General features: G+C 39.3%; 1 protein-coding gene across 1 annotated transcript in view; it reads left to right on the forward strand.

The window, feature by feature from the left end:
• LOC139447246 (dedicator of cytokinesis protein 9-like) overlaps window positions 1-21662 on the forward strand; it is a 188645-nt gene that overhangs the window by 98520 nt on the left and 68463 nt on the right. The window contains exons 23-33 of the mRNA XM_071228512.1: window positions 1480-1595; window positions 2206-2275; window positions 3377-3580; window positions 3946-4086; window positions 4465-4548; window positions 4779-4844; window positions 10520-10628; window positions 12533-12547; window positions 18676-18854; window positions 19591-19837; window positions 20612-20753. Of these exons, the coding sequence (XP_071084613.1) occupies window positions 1480-1595; window positions 2206-2275; window positions 3377-3580; window positions 3946-4086; window positions 4465-4548; window positions 4779-4844; window positions 10520-10628; window positions 12533-12547; window positions 18676-18854; window positions 19591-19837; window positions 20612-20753 (1373 nt within the window). The remainder of the gene's footprint in view (window positions 1-1479; window positions 1596-2205; window positions 2276-3376; window positions 3581-3945; window positions 4087-4464; window positions 4549-4778; window positions 4845-10519; window positions 10629-12532; window positions 12548-18675; window positions 18855-19590; window positions 19838-20611; window positions 20754-21662) is intronic.

The raw sequence follows: 21662 nt of genomic DNA on the forward strand, positions 1-21662 counted from the left end.
TGGGATATTATAGCAAATATGACCTGAATATCCTATAAAATCTCCAGGGACATTACAACGTCCCAGAGATTTAACCCGACTGGAAAGTAAAACCTCACGATAGGTTTTAATGCCTATAGAAAGAAGTCTCTTACTTAATAGCGATCCCAATGAATAGGTTTATAATGAAGAGAGAATGTTAATGTTGTGTGTTCCGCCTCATTGTACGAAGTGCTCTCATCATTTTGTTGAATGCATTCTCTGTTATGAACAATGTGTATACATGATGCATAAAACATTAGCCAAGGATGCTTGTATTTTGCTTTCCATATTGTGTGCATGAATATCTTGCCTTTAATCGTGCGACATTGCATGATCATTTGATAACATGATTTCAGCTGTCAACAGTTTTGTATGGCCTTTGCCTCTGATGCTTGTGGTTGCATATTATCCTAGTTTTCAGGTGGTGATTGTTCGCACGCAGAAAACAAAGTGACATTTTTACAGAATTTCCTTGTCAATTTGCCAACAGAGAGAAAATTAGACATGTTGTCCCGTGTTGAATTAAACATAATTATCTTACCCAAAAGTCTTTACAAAAAATTTATTGAAAAGATTTCTTTTCATTTTGTTAATATTTTTTAATATATATTTTTCCACCTTTATCCATTTTTCTGTTTCATAAAGTGATCTTAGCTTTACCAGATGTAGCACTGAGGTTACTCTGTGAAACGAGGCTTAGGGCAGTATCCCTTTCACTTAACAGTTATCTCCCTTGCATGGCCGACAGTAAAATTAATATTTGTGATGTTATGGTATATACCCTAAAATGGATATTAGGTATAGTTGTTACAGTAATATAAGGGTAAAGCTATTTTTCAGGGCGTTATCATTTGCAAAAGCGAATGGTCTTCCATTAACTGCCCGATGAAGGAGGGCAGTTTGAAAGACCGAGGGCTTCTGCAAATGATAATGCCCTGGAAAATAGCATTTCCGTTATTATAGCTAAAATGGATAGAATTTCAATTAAAAACAAACGACAATATCAGTTTTGAAACATTTACTGCAATCAACACGCAACTAATGTCACTGACCCGCGTTTACAAATATGGAAACGTCATAGAACAAACCAGATGACGTCACAGTTGAACATCAATATGACGTCACCTAACAACGAACGTGATAATGGCCTATCGTCAAGCAATATAAGGGCATTATCAAATTACAGTGACCCGCTCATTTCTGATAACATACGGGCACAAAAATGATAATTCTATCCATTTTAGCTATAATAGCTGTTATGATATATCTGTGAGGCTCCTTATTCATGCCTAGACAAGATTAGAATGGATTCAGTAATTTGTTTGCCTGGTCAACACTTGATTGTTTACAGGCCACATCGATATATCAGAAATATTACTGATTGTGTGGTTAAGCCACATTCACTCACTCACTCACTCTATGTTGCCATGGTTGCTGACATGTGTGGCTGTGTTTCAGTCCCTGCTGGCGGTGGAGGTCTCTGTCTACATCCAGTTCCTCCCCACCCTCCTCAACCAGCTCTTCCACCTTCTTGCCCGCACCGCCAACGAGGATGTCGGCATCAACGCCGTCAGGTTCGCTCACCAGCCATTTTATAGCTCTCCATAAACATGTATTACATGCTTTGATAATTTTCAGAATGTGTCTGATCAGATTGTCTTGATGTGTATTGTGATCCATAATGTGCCGCTCAGAGTTTGTATCCCTTAGATGTGCCAGGATCTGCTTTTAATAGGTTGTATGTATCTGAGTATCACTAAAAGGGTAATCATCCTCAATCTATATCACTTCAGGTTTTCCTCTCACAGTAAACTGACAAATTTTAAGTAAAATACTGTTTAAAGTGACCCATGAAGATTCGGGTAGAGAATAGGTCTTCAACAACCCATGACTAAAAGCAGCGTAAAATCAAACTCACTCACTCAACAACCCATGCTTGTTGTAAGAGGCGACTAATGGGATAGGGTGGTCAGGCTCACTGACTTGGTTGATGCATGTCATCGTATCCAAACTGTGTAGGTCATTGCTCATGGTGTCAATCAATGGATTGTCTGGTCCAGACTTGATTATTTACAGACTGCCGTCATGCAGCTGGAATATTGCTGAGTGCGGCATTAAACAACAAACAAAACAAACAAACTGTTCAAAGTGAACTACTCTCTTATGTATGTGTTGTGTCCACAGAGTGCTGATCCATGTGGTGTCAGAAGTCCACGACAACAGCAAGGAGGAACTTCTCCAGAAATATGTCAAGGTTAGTAGCCAACAACAATCCATGCCACTTGGGAACACTGAAGTGCATTCCCAGCCAAGTATAGGAATTCTGGCTGGGCCGATACACTGACTGTACGATCCAATTCGTATCACGATACTTTGCTCATGATCCAATATGTATCATGATACTTTGCTCATGATCCGATACGTATCTTTGTACTTTGCTCATGATCCAATACGTATCTTTGTACTTTGCTCATGATCCGATACGTATCTTTGTACTTTGCTCATGACCCGATACGTATCTTTGTACTTTGCTCATGATCCAATACATATCTTTGTACTTTGCTCATGATCCGATACGTATCTTTGTACTTTGCTCATGATCCGATACGTATCTTTGTACTTTGCTCATGATCCAATACGTATCATGATACTAGATTGTTGCTTATGCTTTCAGTCACTTGTCTAGCTGGTCCAGACTTGATTGTTTATAGATTGCCATTAGTAGTGGGGAGAAACAACGATGCATCAGTGGAATATATTGTCTATATTCCCCCTGGGGATTACAGGTTCAAATAGCTGCCCAGCAACCTCTGCTTGCCATGTGAGACAGCTAAATGGATCAGGTTGTCAGATTTGGTGGCCTGGTTTGTTGCATGTCATGGTACCATGATGGCGTGGGATATTGCCTTTATATCTACCACCGGTTTGTTCTGCCTCACATTCGATTCATTCCAGGTCACCTTCATATGGCTGGAATATTGCCCCTGTTGATTGGCTGTTACATTCATTGATTGTTGATTAGCTGTTACATTCATTGATTGTTGATTGTCTGTTACATTCATTGATTGTTGATTAGCTGTTACATTCATTGATTGTTGATTGTCTGTTACATTCATTGATTGTTGATTAGCTGTTACATTCATTGATTGTTGATTAGCTGTTACATTCATTGATTGTTGATTGGCTGTTACATTCATTGATTGTTGATTGGCTGTTACATTCATTGATTGTTGATTAGATTTTACATTCATTGATCGTTGATTGGTTGTTACATTCAATGATTGTTGATTGACTGTTACATTCATTGATTGTTGATTGGCGGTTACATTCATTGATTGTTGATTGGTTGTTACAGTACATCTTCCGTCCTGACCCGGTTCAGAAGGGCAGCAAGCAGAAGACAGTCCACGAGGAGCTGGCAAGGAGTCTGACGTCCATGCTGCGTCCTGCCAATGCAGACCCGCTCGTCATACGCAAGTTCCTGGAGCATGCCTGGTTCATCTTCGAGATACTTATCAAGAGTATGACACAGTACCTGATTGACACGGACAGGGTCAAGGTGAGTTATAGTTCATGGTCAAGGTTATTGTGAGGATTTTCATGGAGCTCATCAGAAGTATGACACAGTACCTGGACATGCTTTCAAACATGTGTCACCCAACATTATATTTGTTACTTTGTAAGTTCATGATGATAAGAAAGTAATGATAATTGTGGAGTTTTTTACTCTCCCTTATCTAATTGCAGGGATGAGAATCTTCCGTGGATTCGCGAATTTTAGTGACCACAAATTTGTTAAAATCTAATCGCTTTCCCCATAAACATCCCCCAGTTTCAGCTAAAAAAAGTAAAAATCCATTCTAATACCTGTATTGTTTTTGTTCACCTGCATGAGATTGATGCTACTCTGATTCTATGCTGCAGATGCCGAGGAATGAGAGATTTTCCCCGGACTACCAGTACCGTGTACAGAACCTGCTCCAGATCGTGGTGACGCTTATCTCCCAGCGACACCAGGAGGAGGGCACGCAGAACGCCAACAGGAGCCTCGCGTTCTTTGTCAAGGTAAACACTGCATTCCATCATCTTCTCATTAACTCAATCATTCTATCAGTAAGTCAATCATTCTATCAGTAAGTCAATCATCATCTCAGTAACTCAATCATCATCTCAGTAACTCAATCATCCTCTCATACTGTCCCTTGGGTCCTCAACAACCTATGCTGGTTATAAGAGGCGACTAAATGGATTGGGCGGTCAGACTACATGAGTTGGTTGATGGCTTGTCAACATCCATCCTCCTAATATCAATCACAGGATTGTCTGGTCCAGACATGATTATCAACAGGCTGTCATCAGATAGGTGGAATACTGCTGAGTGCTGTGTTTAACAACAAACAAATAAACATTCTCTCATTCACTCATGCCATGTGAATGTTTCAGAACTGTTTCACATTAATGGACCGAGGATTTGTGTTCAAGTTGGTGGCCAAGTACATCGAAATCTTCAATGTTGCCAACAACAAGGTAGGCCTTTCAACGATGAGAAGCAAAATCAGGGAAATAAATAATCAGTCTGGCTCTCTATCCCTTTCTACTCTTCTTGTTTCTGTAACAGACGTGATGCTGAGGGAGAGTAACTAACACAAGGTTTCCTGTGCGGGAAGTTGACTGTTACACTGTTGGCCTTTACTTTTGTTAACATTGTGTGTTTACTACTGTTACTGTTACTGTTACTGTTACTGTGATGTTTGAAGGAACTTTGGAAGCTGTATGATCAGAGCAAGAACCCCTCGTGTTCTGCTGACACGACATGTTTGGTGGTAAGAATTTACACAGCTTGCCGTACCTAGACACTGATACGTGGCTCTTTGTTATCTGTGAAGAAAATAATGTGCATACTCTTTAGTTTTCCTAAGCCTATTTGAGAAATTCAATACCGTATTGGACGTAATAAGCGCCCAGGGTGCTCTTAAATTGCTCTTATTAGTATATAACTTGAGTTGTGTCCCTTGGGCACACCAGAAGCCTATGATTGTGGGTTCGAATCACGGGTCACCCCGATTATGTTTCTCAGCACCATACCCATGCCCGTGGGTTTTACCAAAGTTGTAAACATCTGAGACCTGCATCACTCCGGGCTTTCCTCCCACATTAAGCTGACACGCCGTGATATGACTGGAACACTGTAAAAAAAAGTGGCGTTAAACCCAACTCACTCATTATTCACCATAGTAATCTCCTGGGTGTTCACCAGCCAATATATTAGCAAAAATCGCCGTGGGCACTTATTAGAGCGGGGCGCTTATTACATCAAATACGGTAATTTGCACATTCCCGTAGCTGACATATTTCAAGGAAACTGTTCAACAAAGTTGTTTTTGTCAAGATAACAAGTTGCCACACGTAGTTGTCCAACTGGATGTCTCCTGAACCAGAGGTTCATGTGAGCTAATGCATTGGCATGGTGTCTGTCGTCTAACAATCCATCTGTTTGTGTGAATGTTTCATTTTCTGTATCTCCTCTCAAACAAAAGGCATGTGATGCTGACACTAGAGAGGCAGGCAATGTTGTTCCCTAAAGATCCTCACAGATTTCCATCCAATCAGGAATTTAAGCATGGCTGTGTTACGGCTGCCAAATTGAAAATGTCATTTTTGATCAGTATTCAGCCATTGTTTTATCATGAAATTTGATAATGCATACATAGTTGGTAGCCAAGTAACTAATTAAGAAAATGAACAACTTCTTGTTTATTGTATATAGCGATGTTTTTATGTAGATTCTTACACTGTTATCAAGAGTTTATCTAGAAGTTGTTGTCCATTAAGTTCAGCGGTTGAAACTAACACTTTCAGTCCACTATTACTCATAATGATAACATATAGCAAAACCCTTAAAAATGGCAAATTTCTACTAGTCCTTATGATATCCTAACTATTGGGCAGTTTGGCAAGAACTACAAGACTAGTGCAAATTCTAACGCTGAAGTTGTATGTTTTCTTATGTATTCACCAACTTCTAGAATGCCCATCGAGCAGAAAGTTAGTAATGGTATGACGGAGGCTGAAACTACCCACAGTTTCTGATTTCTATCTTGCTATGACCGCCTCCGTGGTCTAGTGGAAGAGCGTCCAAGCAACCACACACACACACATATACGTGCATGCACATCGCTATATTAAGTGCAATAATCTTGGACATGACGTTAAACCCCATTTCACCTCACCTCACCTCACCTCACCTCACCTCACCTCACCTCACCTCACCTCACCGCACCTATCTTGCTATGTGTGCTGCAGGTTGAATTAACTTCCAGGAATGTTGGGTTAAGGTATTGACTCACCTCCTGTCCTTATTCACACATGGCCCAGTCATCTAAGGCGCCGTATTTCGCGGTGCAGAGTTGCGCCCCTTGGGCACGCCAGAAACCTATGATTGTTGGTTCGAATCACGGTTCACCCTGATTATGTTTCTCAGCACCTTACCCATGCTCGTGGGTTTCACCGAAGTGGTAAACGTCTGAGACCTGCATCACTTCGGGCTTTCCTCTCTCATTAAGCTGACACGCCGTGATATAACTGGAATACTGTTAAAACCGGCGTTAAACCCAACTCACTCACTTATTATTCACCGTAGTAAGCTCCAGGGTGCTTAGGAAGTTGATAAATGGGTGTGCGTATCAAATCATACACAACAAATTAAATTTAATTTCAAGAGATTAATCAGTTATACAGGGAACAAGTTAGTTAGTATGTATATATATATATATACAAGGCATATATATCCTGTCTGCGCTTCTGTTTTCTGCAAAACATGTGTATTTTACACAAGAAAATATAGACTGTCATGTAAATTCAGTCTTATCCCGGGTACTTTATATAGATTAATTACAGATTGGACAAGGAGTTGGTCAGGGTGTGCTTATTGGAACTGGGCACCTAATATGGTGAATATGGTATATCATCCCAACAATGGTGTTGCCCACAGAATTCAAATCCTATTTCAATGGTGGCAAAATGTGCTCATCCTATGTGCTAGGTCAGTTGTTATTTTGACTTTCCCAACTTTGATTTGAAGTAATGTTTATGCATGAGGTTACAAACCCCACAACATTCAGGTGAGCCGCTGAGCCTCATGGCCGAACCTCTCAGCAGAAGAAAGTAACCTTAGAATAACTGGCCAAATAACCGTATTTGCCTCAAGAAATGCGGCTTGTTGAATAGAGGTGTGTCTTGTGTCTGAATGTGCATTGGGTCTCATACACTAACCACAGGATGTACAGAGTTCTAGCTAGGTTACTATGACAAATAATAACATTGCAAGTGATTCCATGGCATTTGATTGGCTAACCAAGGAAATGTGTTTGCGTTCGTTTCCATACCCCACAAAAACGTAGGCCATGCCCACAACTGAACTTGTGTTTCCTGATTGGCTTCGTCACTGATTTCATATTGTTGTTAAATAAGCAGTCTATGAGTTTTTTATCGTTGCCTTTTTTATTGATAAGAATTGACTGAAAAATATATTTACTTTGCATGCTTTGGATTTATGCAGATTTTCACAGTGTGCATAGGGCGGTCAGGTAGCCTGGTGATTAGAGCGTCACGCCGAAGACCCGGGTTCGATTCCCTACATGGGTACAATGTGTGAAGCCCATTTCTGGTGTCCCCCGCCGTGATATTGCTGGAATATTGCTAAAAGCGGTGTAAAACCATACTCACTCACTCACAGTGTGCACATAAACAGAAATACATTGAAGTCACTTCTCAGATATCCCAGTTGTCCAAGGCACTGGAATTTGCTGTGTGGTGTTGCATCAGTTAGGTGTACCAGAAACCCGGGATTGTGATTCGAATCCCTGTTCACCCTCGTTATGATTCATGGGTTCACTGCAGTGGTAAACATCTGAGACCAGCATCAATTCGGGCTTTCCTCCCAAATCAAGCTGACACGCCACGGTATAACTGGAATACTGTTAAAAGCGGCGTTAAACCAAACTCACTCACTCACTATTGCTGCTATGATCTTTTTGTGTCTATTTATGAACACGGATAAACTTTAAAGTGTAACACAATATGGAGTGGCTATCTACTTCCAGATTCCATGCTATGATATACTGTATTCGACGTAATAAGCGCCCGGGCGCTCTCAAAATTAGTAATAGGGTGTTCTTAATAGAATATAATTTTGGTGAGAAAAAAAACAGGGTTGAAAGATTGTAAATTTCGTAGTTTATGCCGACAGCCTGAAAAGATACAAAAGAAAAGTATGTACGTATCATACACGACAGATATATTTTCCAGAATTTAATGGCCCGTAATTAAGGGTGCATATAACCCACAAGTGCGTATTATACATGAACAAATAAGTCTTGTGTACATTGATCAATCGGAAGGGGTGCTAATTGGGATTGTTCACTAGCCAGTATATTAGCAAATATTGCCGTGGGCGCTTATTAGAGCGGGGCGCTTATTACGTCGAATAGCGTATGTGGAATATTTTCAAAATGGCATTAAGCCAAACTCATTCACTCTGAAAAATAGAAATGTTTACCAAATTGGGTCCATATGTTTGTTTGTAAACCTTTCCTATGGTTAGAATTTTTTGTTCTATTTTTTTATTGTGATTGTAAAAGATATGCTCAAATTAACAAATGCATCAAATTTATGCTATTGTGTGGATTGTTTTTGCCCACTAAATCAGTTGGACCACTGTGTCTGTAGCCCTGCCTGCCTGCCTGCCTGCCTGATGACTGTGATCTGATCAGGGGTCTGTTTCATAAGATGATTGTAGCACTAAGACTGTCATAAGTCTTTGTTGAAGTTTTGAAGTTACGATAGTCATAGTACTACGATCATAGTTTTATGAAATAGGATCCAGAGCCCCATTCCACAAAGCAATAGGAGTGCTAAGATGATCGTAACTCCCTTACTTTAACATAGACTTATGACAGTTGTTGTGCTACGAGGGCCACTGGTCTTTAACAAAAAAAACACGTTTGTACATAATTAGAATTTTTTTATAGATTCAAGATAAATAGAGGATATTTCAGTGTCAAGTGAAATATGTCCTTGCCCCCGTCACGAGATGAGACAAATATGACATTTCTCAAACACATGGAATATCCTATTTATGATATATTTTTATACCTCCGTTTACAAAGTAAATCGGGGATATATAGCGTTCCGTCTGTCCGTCCTTCCGTCCGAGCTTTTGTACAGCCCATAACTTTTTAACCATGCACCCTAGCTTCACCAAACTTGCTACGTACATTTACCACAATGAGTACTTGTGCCTTTTGCTAGTTTGAAGTTTCTGAATTTTTTATTTTTGCTGTTTCCATGGAATCATGGTGAAACATTAATTTTGGGTAGAGTTTTTGTACGATCCATGTTTACAATATTATGTATCCTAGCTTCAGCAAACTTGCTACATTAACCACTATGATTGTTTTTTATCTTTTATAAGATTCTGAAAGTTTTCTCTTTTGCTGTTTTCATGGAAACATGATGGAATTTATAAATTTTGATGACTGGTTTTGGAAAGCTAATATATTTTCCAAAATTGTTTCCACACATGTAGATCATCATTAGTATCTGTGCTTTACGTTAGTTTGAATTTATGCATTCATTACCATATCTGTTAAGGCTAGATGGAAATGATCAATTTATTGATTTTCTTATATGATATTGTTCCATTGTTTAAGTCATAAATCTCCAATTATGTTTTTTTATATCAACAATTTTTGGTCCTTTTGATAATTCTTCTTATGTAACTCCTCAATCAAATTTTTAAAACATTGAAGTTAAAACTGTTTACTATTTGTTGTTGACCAGCGGGAATAACTGGGGTATGTGAGCTTTGCTCACTTCTTTCTTGTTTGTGATTTTTGTCTACAGGAATGTTGTTGGGTTTTTTTCATAACAAATGTAAAACCTTGAAGCGTAAATTCTCCCTGTGCAACTTTTTGTTTTGAAGCGGGGTATGAGGGATTTATTCTGCCCTCAGAAATCCATGTGCAGCCTGACTTGCTCGTGGCAGGGTATAAAATTGTTAATCCCCCACTGCACAATTTATTCCCCTCCAAGGTGGGATACACAGTATTTTATCAAGATCATATGGACCAGTCAGATCTCACCATTCTGACATGGAGGTATGAGGCGTGATGAGTGAACGATTTATTCACTGAGTTACCCCTCCGCCTTCAAAAACTGTTGAAATTGCCTCATGCACATATTGGGTTTTTATATCAGGTGGCCCTTTGGAAACCCAGGACAGAGTTGGTGTCATGCACCCGAGTGTTTGTTGTTAGAGCCAACATGGGGATCGGGTGGTACCTCACAGGCAGCTTGGGTTGTATACTCCCCAGGGAGCAGAGAATGAAATTCAGCATTCTCATCATCAGTGGATGAAAGCGTGTATGTTAACCTAAATACAAATTCGATCTTGCACGTGAAGGGGCTCAAATGGGTGACTTTCATTGTGTCATTTCAGATTCTCCATCAGTTCAAGTTTGAGTTTCTGCGCATTGTTTCAAGCCACGAACACTACATCCCGCTGTGTCTGCCGATGATGAGGAGAGGGCGAGTCAAAAACTTCAAAGGTATGATCTTTTATGTGTTTATATATAAATATTAATAGAACACTAATCACCAATATTTCCCCCCATCTGATGTTCTCATACCATTTTATCTTTATTTATGTTATATGCAAAAAATAACAGCTAAAAAAAGTAATATTTACTCTCACAAGAAGTATATGAAAATATAATTTGTAATATATTTTTACCAGATTATATGAAACTGATCATATTTAAAACTCGTATGCATCTTACGTATGAATACTGAGACAAATTATGTAATGCATGACATATAGCCTATCATGATACATATTGATTATATCAGTTCCGTGCCTATATCATCATATCCTACTGTGGCAGTAAACCATTATGTCATAGAGTATTCCAGGGAAGTAACGATTTAAATGTTTTAGTGTAAATTGTTTGTTTGTGATTAAGTACTTTGTTACTGTTATGGAAAGGTAGATGACACAATATTTTAGAATGATTTTCTTTAAGTGTAGCTTTTGTTGTTTTTAGTTACAAAATTATGTATGTACTTGTTGTGATATGATTTGGTTTTGATAGATCTTCAATACAATTACCGTAATCATTCCAGTAATTGCAATAAAAACATCTGTTTGTATTAACATAAATTAGGCCACACATTTTTTATTTTTTGTTTCACGGGCCCGCCACCCCTACTGAAAAGTGTCCGATCCAGAAAAAAATAAAACATTATAATGTATTGTTCTCCTGCTAGTAATATAGACCCTCTTGTACAATATAAAATGTTATATATAAATTCCATTACTATCAGTGATTCCAGAGGCCACCGACTGCCTTCGTGGCCTAGTGGTAGAGCATCGGCCCCAGAGGGCGGATGGTCCGGGGTTCTCCTGCTAGTAATATAGACCCTCTTGTACAATATATAATGTTATATATACACTTTGTGTCTACATTACTATCACTGCCTCCGTGGTCTAGTGAAAGAGCATCCGCCCAGAGAGCAGAAGGTCTGGGGTTCAATCCCCGGCCGCGTCATACCAAAAGACGTTAAAAGATGGTACTGGTTGGCTCGGAGTCAGTGTCTGAGTGGGGTGTTGATGTTAAACTGTGGCATGGTATCTCAATGAGCTAGCACTATAAATCGGCATCAGTCCGGACTAGTACAAGCAGCCATGCACACACACATGCATCAACGTTGCAATAAGTGCAATAATCTTGGACGCAACATTAAACCCCATTTCACCTCACCTCAAATGGCCACCTACAGTTAACTCCACAGCAGAATGACTTTCATATCAATAAATAGATAATTTGCATAGCTATTGTTTTTTATTTTTTGTTTTGACCGACCTTGTGTGGAAAATCTGAGAAACATAAAATTAAAAAAGTGTGGCCTCAAAGTTTAAGAAATGTAGGTGTCATAAACATAACATGCTTTCTGAAAAGTTAAGATCTAGCAACATATTTACATTAACTCCATGGCATACAGTAATATCCTCTTACTTAAAATTTATTATATATTTTATTATAAAAAAATTACATTTACAAAAAAACCCACCATATTTGTATTTTAATATATATTAAAAATTAAGAAATGGTTTTTATTTTAAGATAAGAATCTTTCTTAAAATTTGAAGACAGCAACAGTTGAAAATATCTTTTGTTTTAAGTTTTATTTTGAAAATTGGATGTAAGATAATATCAAATTTAAATTAACAGATGTTTTCATTTTCAAAAGTCAGGAAATAAACAACTTGCCAGGTTCAAGTTTTTGTATTACTGGAATAATTACGGTAGCATGAGAGGAGAACTTTGCATGGCATCAAGCTTTGTTTCCCTGAGTTTAGAGCCTCTGTCCCCTGAGCTATGGATGTAGATTTCCTTTCAGCGACTGTACAGCTACGTTGTGTGACAAACTATTTCATTCACTTTATCAACAGAGTTCAAGCCAGAAGGTAAAAGCCTGAGGAAATAAGACTTTTATCAAAGCTTGTTTTTTTTCGTTTGCTGACCACATGCTGCTAACATTTCATGTAGAGCCTTCATCGACTGTCACACAGAGTTATCTCCCCTCCTTGTGACATCCAATTGTGTTAACAACAATCTCTTCTTGTGAATGGGCCTCGACTTGCCCTGTGCACCAAGGCCCGTCGGGATCAGTGTTTGTCCGCAGTTGCATTTGTTGTTTTAAAATAATAGCTTGTAATTATCGGAAAGAACTTCCAAACCCTTGTTATGTTGGTGTTGAGAAATAATTCCTTTTGAGTTCATGGGTACAGATCGTCCATTCTTGTTATCTTAATGTTGACAAATAGTGAACCCTTGTTACTTTGATATTGACAAATAGTGAACACTTGTTATCTTGATGTTGACAAATAGTGAACCTTTATCCTAATATTGACAAATACCATTTTTTGTTATCTTGATATTAACAAATAGTGAACCCTTGTTATCTTGATATTGACAAATAGTGAACCCTTGTTATCTTGATACTGACAAATAGTGAACCTTGTTATCAGGATATTGACAAATAATGAACCCTTGTTTTCTTGATATTGACAAATAATGAACCTAGTATCTTGATATTAACAAATAGTGAAGACTTGTTATCTTGATACTGACAAATAGTGAACCTTGTTATCTTGATACTGACAAATAGTGAACCTTGTTATCTTGATATTGACAAATAGTGAACCTAGTATCTTGATATTGACAAATAGTGAACCTTGTTATCTTGATATTGACAAATAGTGAACCTTGTTATCAGGATATTGACAAATAATGAACCCTTGTTTTCTTGATATTGATGAATATTGTGTCCTTCTTATCTTGATATTGACAAATAGTGAACCCTTGTATCTTGATATTGACAAATAGTGAACCCTTGTTCCATGGAAATTTTGACCTTGTTATCACAAGCAGTTGTTGCAACAAGATGTAGGTTGGATAATGAAATCTGTATGTGTACAAGTCTGATCCCGACATGTGGCTTGAAGCACCCGTGGTCCCCCCGTCTAGGGCAACAGGTGTGCGTGTTACAGAGGTCGGCGGCCTCACTGGGGACTGTCCTTGTACTCCGTCATGAATTGATATTGTACATAACATATTGCTTGTAGCCTATCTCAAACATCAGCTTTTTGATTAGTTGTCGTTTTCTGATCTATCTTTCTGCTTTGTTTATAAGTTGGATGGTGCTTCGATGAGCTTGTGTGCATGTGATTGACAGTGTATAATGTTGACCCAGTAATTCCTTCATCCTCCCACCTCCTGAGTGTCCAGTAACAATCCATAAAGGGAGACTACTCTCAGTGTGGTGCCAATTCCAGGCTAGGTCTAAAAGTTGCAATTTGTGAAATAGACACATCGTCTCTGTGCACTGAGGGTAATTGTTGTTGCAAGATTGATATAAATCATGAACTTGAGTATGATGGACTTGGGTTTTTTAATGATTTGAATTAATTTTGATATTAGTGGAAGACTAGCACCTCTTTATCCCTTCTGTGTTGGGGGAAGTGTTGTGGTGGCAGCTGAAATGTTTATACCCTGGGTATGTTCCCCCCCCCCCCCCTCCTGTTGTGTGGCAAGACAGGTACACCTCCTTCCTGTCCACGGTGTACGAGGTTCACAGGAGTTGTCATGGTGATGCTCCTCAGTGGCAAGCATTTGATTTTCAAACTTTATGATGTATCTGGTGGTAATATGTGTTGCAATGTTTTTCGGGAGAACATAATCGAGTGATAATATTTATGAGATTGTTTATCTGGATACATAAATCCACTATCGAGTGATAATATGTATAACATTGTTTATCTGAGAACATAAATGCACTATCGAGTGATAATATATCTTACTGTGAAACATGAAATCAGTATTCACTGAGTGAATATTCCTTTCGGACATAACATTATTTTCAGTCTGCATCAATGACACTATGCCATTTCATTGATTTTGTTAATGTTTTCGTTTTGTCACAAATCGCTCTTTTTTTAAAAAAACCCTTCCTTTCGGCTCCTTCCTTGTAGTTCGTTGTGCACTAAACTTGTGTCACGAGACTGGATTTGTCCACATTAGCGCTATGGTTTTCAGAGTCAGATAGAACAAAAAGAAATTTCATAAAAAATCGAACATTTATCTTTTCATGTTTGGTAACGTGTTTATCTCTCCTTGTGACCTAAATAAGTTGATATTAGCACTTGTTGCTGCCACTTATGTATCAGGTTTGTCAGGCCACTCCTTGAGATAACTTGTTACTGGACAAAAAATTATAGTAACCACTATATATCCACTAGGTATGTAGGTCCCTAAATAATACATTGAATCAGGCAGTGGCTGCTTACGCCTTTGGGTTTTATTAATTGGTTTACCCATGACGATCCTGGATAGAATAGCTCTTCAGCAACCCATGCTTGCTGTAAAAGGCGACTATGCTTGTCGTAAAAGGCGACTAACGGGATCGGGTGGTCAGGCTCGCTGGCTTGGTTGATGCATCCCAATTGCGTAGATCAATGCTCATGATGTCAATCATTTGATTGTCTGGTCCTGACTTGATTATTTACAGACCACCCTCATATAGCTGGAATATTGTGCAGCGTTAAACAACAAACAAACAAACAATATTAACTGGTTTAATACATTTTGGGGCCAATGTTCATTATAGGTGGTTGAAACCAAGATGATTTATTTCAATTTCACATTAGTACTGCTACTAATAAATAAGAAACAAACCCTAAGTGCACACCGTCATGGAAGTACAATTGTAAAATGATATAAATGCCACCCCTGTTTGCTGGGTTCCATCTTACCCTTACCAGTATTCAGAAATACCCTGGTCATAACCTTCATGTTAAAAATCCAAATTTAAGGGGTCCCTTGATTCAAATACTAAATCAGAATTTTTAAATGCAACGGTGTTCATACCATTGACCACAGGATTGGTTAGATTTTATGAGTTGACAGACCACTCTGATTTCGAATTAGTGGTAAACTCCATTCCTTCACTCACTTAAAATTCCTTAAAATTATCTGCCCGACAGTCAGGGATTGGAGAAATATTTCATGCAGCCCGACTGACAAGTTTCCAGCCACGGGCAGCTGGGCAGGCGAGCAGGCGGGCAGGCAGTTGTTTCAGACATTTTGGTTGATTGGGTGTCATCGTGGGACCCTCCTCATAATATCAATCACTGTATTTGTCCTGCCCAGCCTCAATTATTTACAGGCTCAAAAAACAAATGAACACCGGGCAGGGTTGTTTTTTAGGGGGTATCCTGATGATGCTATCACTGCTCTGAAAGTTGATGGTTACTGCCTTGTTAGTCCAGCTTTCGATCAAGTCCTCTTCACGTGGTGGAAATTGTTGCGCACAAACATTAACTGTTTCTGGAAGAAAATATTATGATTTGTTGACATGATTACTTGATTCATTGGACTAAAACTCATGTTCGTCACTGTCATTGCACAACTTCAACTGTACTATGTTAGTAGTCTGATACAGAAACCTGTACTCTTGTCTGAAAGTGTGAGATTCTTTGCCAGATTGTAAACAGCTTGTCTAACATTGTCACACTGTGTGTAGTGTCTGTTATCATACTAATACTCCAGGGGCCACTTGCACAAAGCAATCTCAGCACTAAGATGATCGTAACTCCCATACTTTAACATAGGCTTACGATAGTCTTAGCGCTAAGATCGCTTTGTGCAAGTGGGCCCAGGAATATAGATCTTCAATACCATATGCTTGTTGAAAGACCAGAATCAGACTTGGATGGTATATACTCACCGCCAAAAGAAATGCCAACCATAGAGACCTATTATGAAGTATGTATGTAAAGAAGAGATGTGAACCACTTCATGACAAAACTAACAATTAGTCAAGTGTTACCACAGAGTGTCTTTATTCTTATCACGATATGCTGCACGTGAGTTCCAAACTTTACACATTAATCCTGGATGAGACTAATGGTGCATTTCGAGTCATGGATCTATGACATCACAGGTGATACGTTTATGAGTGTCAGTTCACAAAACATAACAGTATATTCATTTGTGCATTGTACCAATATAATGTGTCTTGAATATGAGTAATTCTTCATATATTAACCAACATGTGTGGTATTCGTGTTTCTTTTGTCGGTGAGTATAAATTGACCTGAGCTCCGTTCCACAAAGCGATCTTAGCTCTAAGACATTCATAACTCTCATACTTAAGCAAAGACTTACCACGCAGTCTTAGTGCTAAGATGATCGTAACTCCCATGCATTAACATAAACTTACAACAGTCATAACACTAAGATGATTGTAACTCCCATGGTTTACTGTAGACTTTTGACAGTCTTAGTGCTAAGACCTACGTAACTCCCATGCTTTACTGTAGACTTTTGACAGTCTTAGTGCTAAGACCTACGTAACTCCCATGCTTTACTGTAGACTTTTGACAGTCTTAGTGCTAAGACCTACGTAACGCCAATGCTTTAACATAAACTTATGACAGTCGTAGCTCTAAGACGATCATCACTCCCATGCTTTCACATAGACTTACCACAATCATAGCACTAAGATGATTGTACCTCTCGTGCTTACACATACACTTTTAAAAGTCACAGCACGAAAGGTAATCATAACCCCCATGCTTTAAAATACACTTACCACAGTGCTTAGACGATCATAACTCCCATGCTTTAGTGAAAACTTACGACATGCTTTAACATAGACTTACGACAATCATTTTGTGGAACAAGTCTGGCTGATAGTGTCATCGTACTTCAAAAGCCTGGATTGTTGTTTGTGCTTTCGACCTCTGGCCAGGATTGTTTACAAACTGCCATGAATTAGCTGGAACAATACTGATTGTGGCACATAACTACATTTCCTCTTGACCAAGTTACATGTGGCAGTAATGTAAGAGAACAGTGACTATATTGAAAGGCCCCCAGTGCTGGGAAACAGAATACAGTATGACATTGTACTCTGAACTTAGGAGTAAACATGGAATCAAGCTCAATTTCAGAAAAAATGGAAAGAAAGTGGTTGAATAAGAAATTCCAATTCCCATCTTGTCCTATGTTTGTCTCTCTTTGTTGTGCATTCAGAGGGCACATGTCGCCCAGTGATATGAGAGGCTGCAATTTCTGTTCAGAGTTGTGCCCCTTAGTCATGTCAGGAGCTGCTAGTGCCAGATTTGCTGCAATTATGACCCTTCAGCACTGGTTTAGTGGAAAATGTTCAAATGTTGGCCTTTCCAACAATATTAAACTGATGGGATGAAAATGCTTATTACGTCGTCAACTCACTCACTCACTCACTCACTTGTATACGTCTAGGTGATGATACCTGTAACTGTAGCCTAGAGACTACCACATTAAACCTTGTATCACCCTGTTATATATACTGTATCATCTTTATATTCACCAAGAGCATCTTTGGTGCATGATGTATCCATAGTATTCGTGGTTTTTGAGGTTGGTCACACTTTCATTTTCTATCAATATTTTCATTGAATTTCAATGGCATGGAGTTTCATAAGAGTTATAAAAGCATGTATTGGTTTAATGTAGTGATCAAGCTACACAATAGTTCCACATTTTTATAAAAGTATTCTTTTGTACTGTGGATGTGTTTTGGATTTCTAAATTGTCCAGTCTGAACATTTTAAACCAATTAAATGAATGACAATGTCCTTTTTATACCCAAAGGTAAATCATGTTTCTGTTAGTTATAAAGTATCTGTCTTGCTTAATGGCAATGCTACCTCTTGGTGAATACAAGTAAAATAGATTGTATGTACAGCACCAGATCAACAATACTTTCCTTTAAACTGGCTCGTTTTTGCGGGAATTTGAATAGGTCCGCCTGAGTCATTTTGAAATAAACAAAAGTGAAAGACAGTAAGTGAAACTTTCTTGTTAATAATTGTTAATCCTTTTACTGTCTCTTTGCCCTGTCAATCACCTCAAAACAATTAAGATTATTAATTCCCAAAACTATGGAAAATATTTTATGATTTGTGATATTGCATGTAACTGTAAGGCTGTTGATGGTTCACTACAATACCTGTACGAGGTGTTTGCAAGGTGTGGTGTGTTTCAGATCTGAGGCAGGATTACACGCTGTCTGAGGAGTTCCGTAAGACTCACTACCTGGTCGGGCTGCTCATCCATGAGCTCAAGCAGGTGCTTGTCCAGCCTCGGGACATGCGTCGCTGCGCCATCACTGTGCTCCGCAACCAGCTCGCCAAACATGCCTTCGATGATAGATACGCTAAAACGGTGAGATACGGGTTGGATTCGACCCTAGCTTGTGAGATGTGACTGGCTCAGTCATGTAAGGCCGGGGTATTTGCAGAATTGTCTCCCGAAGGTGTTCCATGATGGTTCTAGGTTTTTCAGCACCATCCCTTAATTGTGGGTTTCACAAAGGTGGTAAACGTCTAAAGCATTTAAGGCATCCAACTCACTTGGATATGCCTGGGATATTATTTAAAACAACTGTGCAAACCCTTATGACTTAAAATCTACATTTTGTTGTTGTCCAAAACAAAATTCTTATCTCATTGGTCTACACCTACCAAGTAGTCTTAAATTTGCGCATCTAGTCACACAGTCAGTTTTTTTATAAATTATCAGTTGTAACTTCATAAAATTGTCTGTATTGATTGCAAGGACTCTTGATGTTACTGCTGTGTAATTACAGGGTTAAAGCCCCACCCTGACTATAAATAGCCCGCAAGGTGGCGGTGTTTCAGTATCGAACAATGTTAACAATGTAAACACAACCGAGTGACGGGAACCAGATCACCATTGACCGTCAAACTTCGTATCAACTTGAATGACAAACCATGGATACAGCAAATGGCTCCATATCAAGATATAAGTCAATAAATTTTCTGCAGTTTTATCATAAAAAATTGAATTGATTGTGTTTGGCGTCTGCATCAATCACAGTGGGCGGAGCTTATTTACGGTTGCATGTCTGTAGTTATCAGGTTCCACTCTTGTCCAACAGGCCCAGCAGGGACGTATCGCCGCTCTCTATCTGCCCCTCATCTCCGTGCTCCTGGAGAACAAGAACCGCCTCATCAAGGACGTCCAGAGCCCGACCTCCAACTCAGCCCCGAAGCCCCCCGTTGCTAATGGTGACGCTCATGGACTGAAACCACCCAGCAACCAATCAAAACAGCCGGCTCCTCCTGCTCCGCCCCCAGCACCGGAACAACGCCCCTCGTCAACAGTCTTTGATATGATTGGTGGAGGTGAGTTTGTATGGAATATTGCAAGGGTTAGAAGTGTGAGTAAGTGATTTTGGTTTTATGCTGCTTTTAGCAATATTCCGTCAATATCACGGCAGCAGACACCAGGATTGGGCTTCACACATTGTAGTCATGTCTGGAATCAAACTGGGGTCTTCGGCGGGACGAGAATTCACTTTAACCACAAGGCTACCTGACCACCCCACAAAGTTGAAAGAATGACTTTGGATGATAAATAGAATCTCACCTAAGTGTCTCTTGATATCAGATATATCAGCACTTAGCATGCCTCAAAGTCTTAAGATGCTTCCATGGTCTAGTGGTAGCGTTTGCCCAAAGAGCTGAAGGTTGGGGGTTTGATCCCAGGACGCATCGTACCAAATGATGTTAAAAGATTGTACTTGTTGTTACCCTGCCTGGGTACCAGTACAAGCAGCCGCACACACATGAACTTGCATGCCCAACGCTATAAGTGCAATAATCTTGAACACAACGTTAAGCCACCTCACCTCACCTCACCTCACCTCACCTCACCTCACCTCACCTCACCTCACCTCACCTCACCTCACCTCACCTCACCTCACCTCATCTCACCTCACCTCAGTTTTCCACAGACCCGTGTTGATGTTGGTGAGATTCTCCAGATCTGCTCCTCATGAAACAGTCCCTCACTTCCACTCAGGACAAATCCATACTGCCTTGTATCTCATCTTATTCTCTAACTCCATGCATCTAGCTGCCGGTCTGGGATGTTGATGCTGATTTGTGATGTTGCAGTGACTCCGTACTCCAGCAACATGCCGCAGCTGAACGGTCGGATGTCGCGAACTGTGAACGGGTCGAGTATCTCCATCAACAGTGACTCCTCCTCCTCCACCGAGAAGGGGGACCGGGATGTGACAGAGAAGTCACATGCTCGGTAGGTTCATTGTCAGATTTTCTCTCTGTCCTTAAAGGGGCACTGATCTAACGCAATTCCCCGGGACTGGTTGTTGCCTTTGTTATTGTTTTTTCCCAGTGAGTACCCGGATGTATAGCAGAAATCTAGACTAGTTCGCGACCTCTGCTGCGCCTTTCGTAAGCGCATTAGTCACGTTTATGGATACCGGTAGTAATAAGGGCGTATGGTCACATTGATCAACAAAATGAAATACAGTTTTCGAGATAATAAGGAAATGTAGGTATCTTTGGGGTTAGCATCGGTAATTGTGACGAAGTTTTGATAAGTCACTTGCTTGGTAATTTTGCGATTTTCGTTTACACTATTTTTACTTGCAACACGAAGTAAATATTTCACCTAAGCATTGCTTTTTTATAGTGTGTATATTTTTTTACTCTCAAAATGTGTAACATATTTATTAAACGTCTAAATATTTTACAAAGTGACTGAAAAACATTTCGTTGAAAAGTACACTTCTATGTTGCTTGGCTTCTAATCCTACATAATAATCTGTTGTGATGTTTGTAGGCCCTTTTGTTCGTCTTAATCAATCTGGACAGATTTCTTAGTCAAAATGGCTGAAATTTTTGCACATTTTATAAATTGCCTGAGAGAATCAAATTTTACAAATTGACGGTAATATATACACGCTTACAAAGGAAAAGACCGGAGAAAACAACGTCTATCGCGCATTGAAGAATTTCCCAACCAAGACATAGAGAAACATGAACGAATCGGTTCAAATGAAGGAAAACAAAATGCAAATACCATAATTACAACCCACCAAATTTATGTGTATAAATTTTAGGCAGCTTCCTTGTTCGAGGAATGTATCCGTGAATATCCACACAAAGGAACAATATCCCACTCGTCTGCAGCTGTACAAAG

Source organism: Haliotis cracherodii, unplaced genomic scaffold, assembly GCF_022045235.1.
Source record: "Haliotis cracherodii isolate W230 unplaced genomic scaffold, xgHalCrac1.p SCAF_7, whole genome shotgun sequence".
NCBI classification, from domain to species: domain Eukaryota; kingdom Metazoa; phylum Mollusca; class Gastropoda; order Lepetellida; family Haliotidae; genus Haliotis; species Haliotis cracherodii.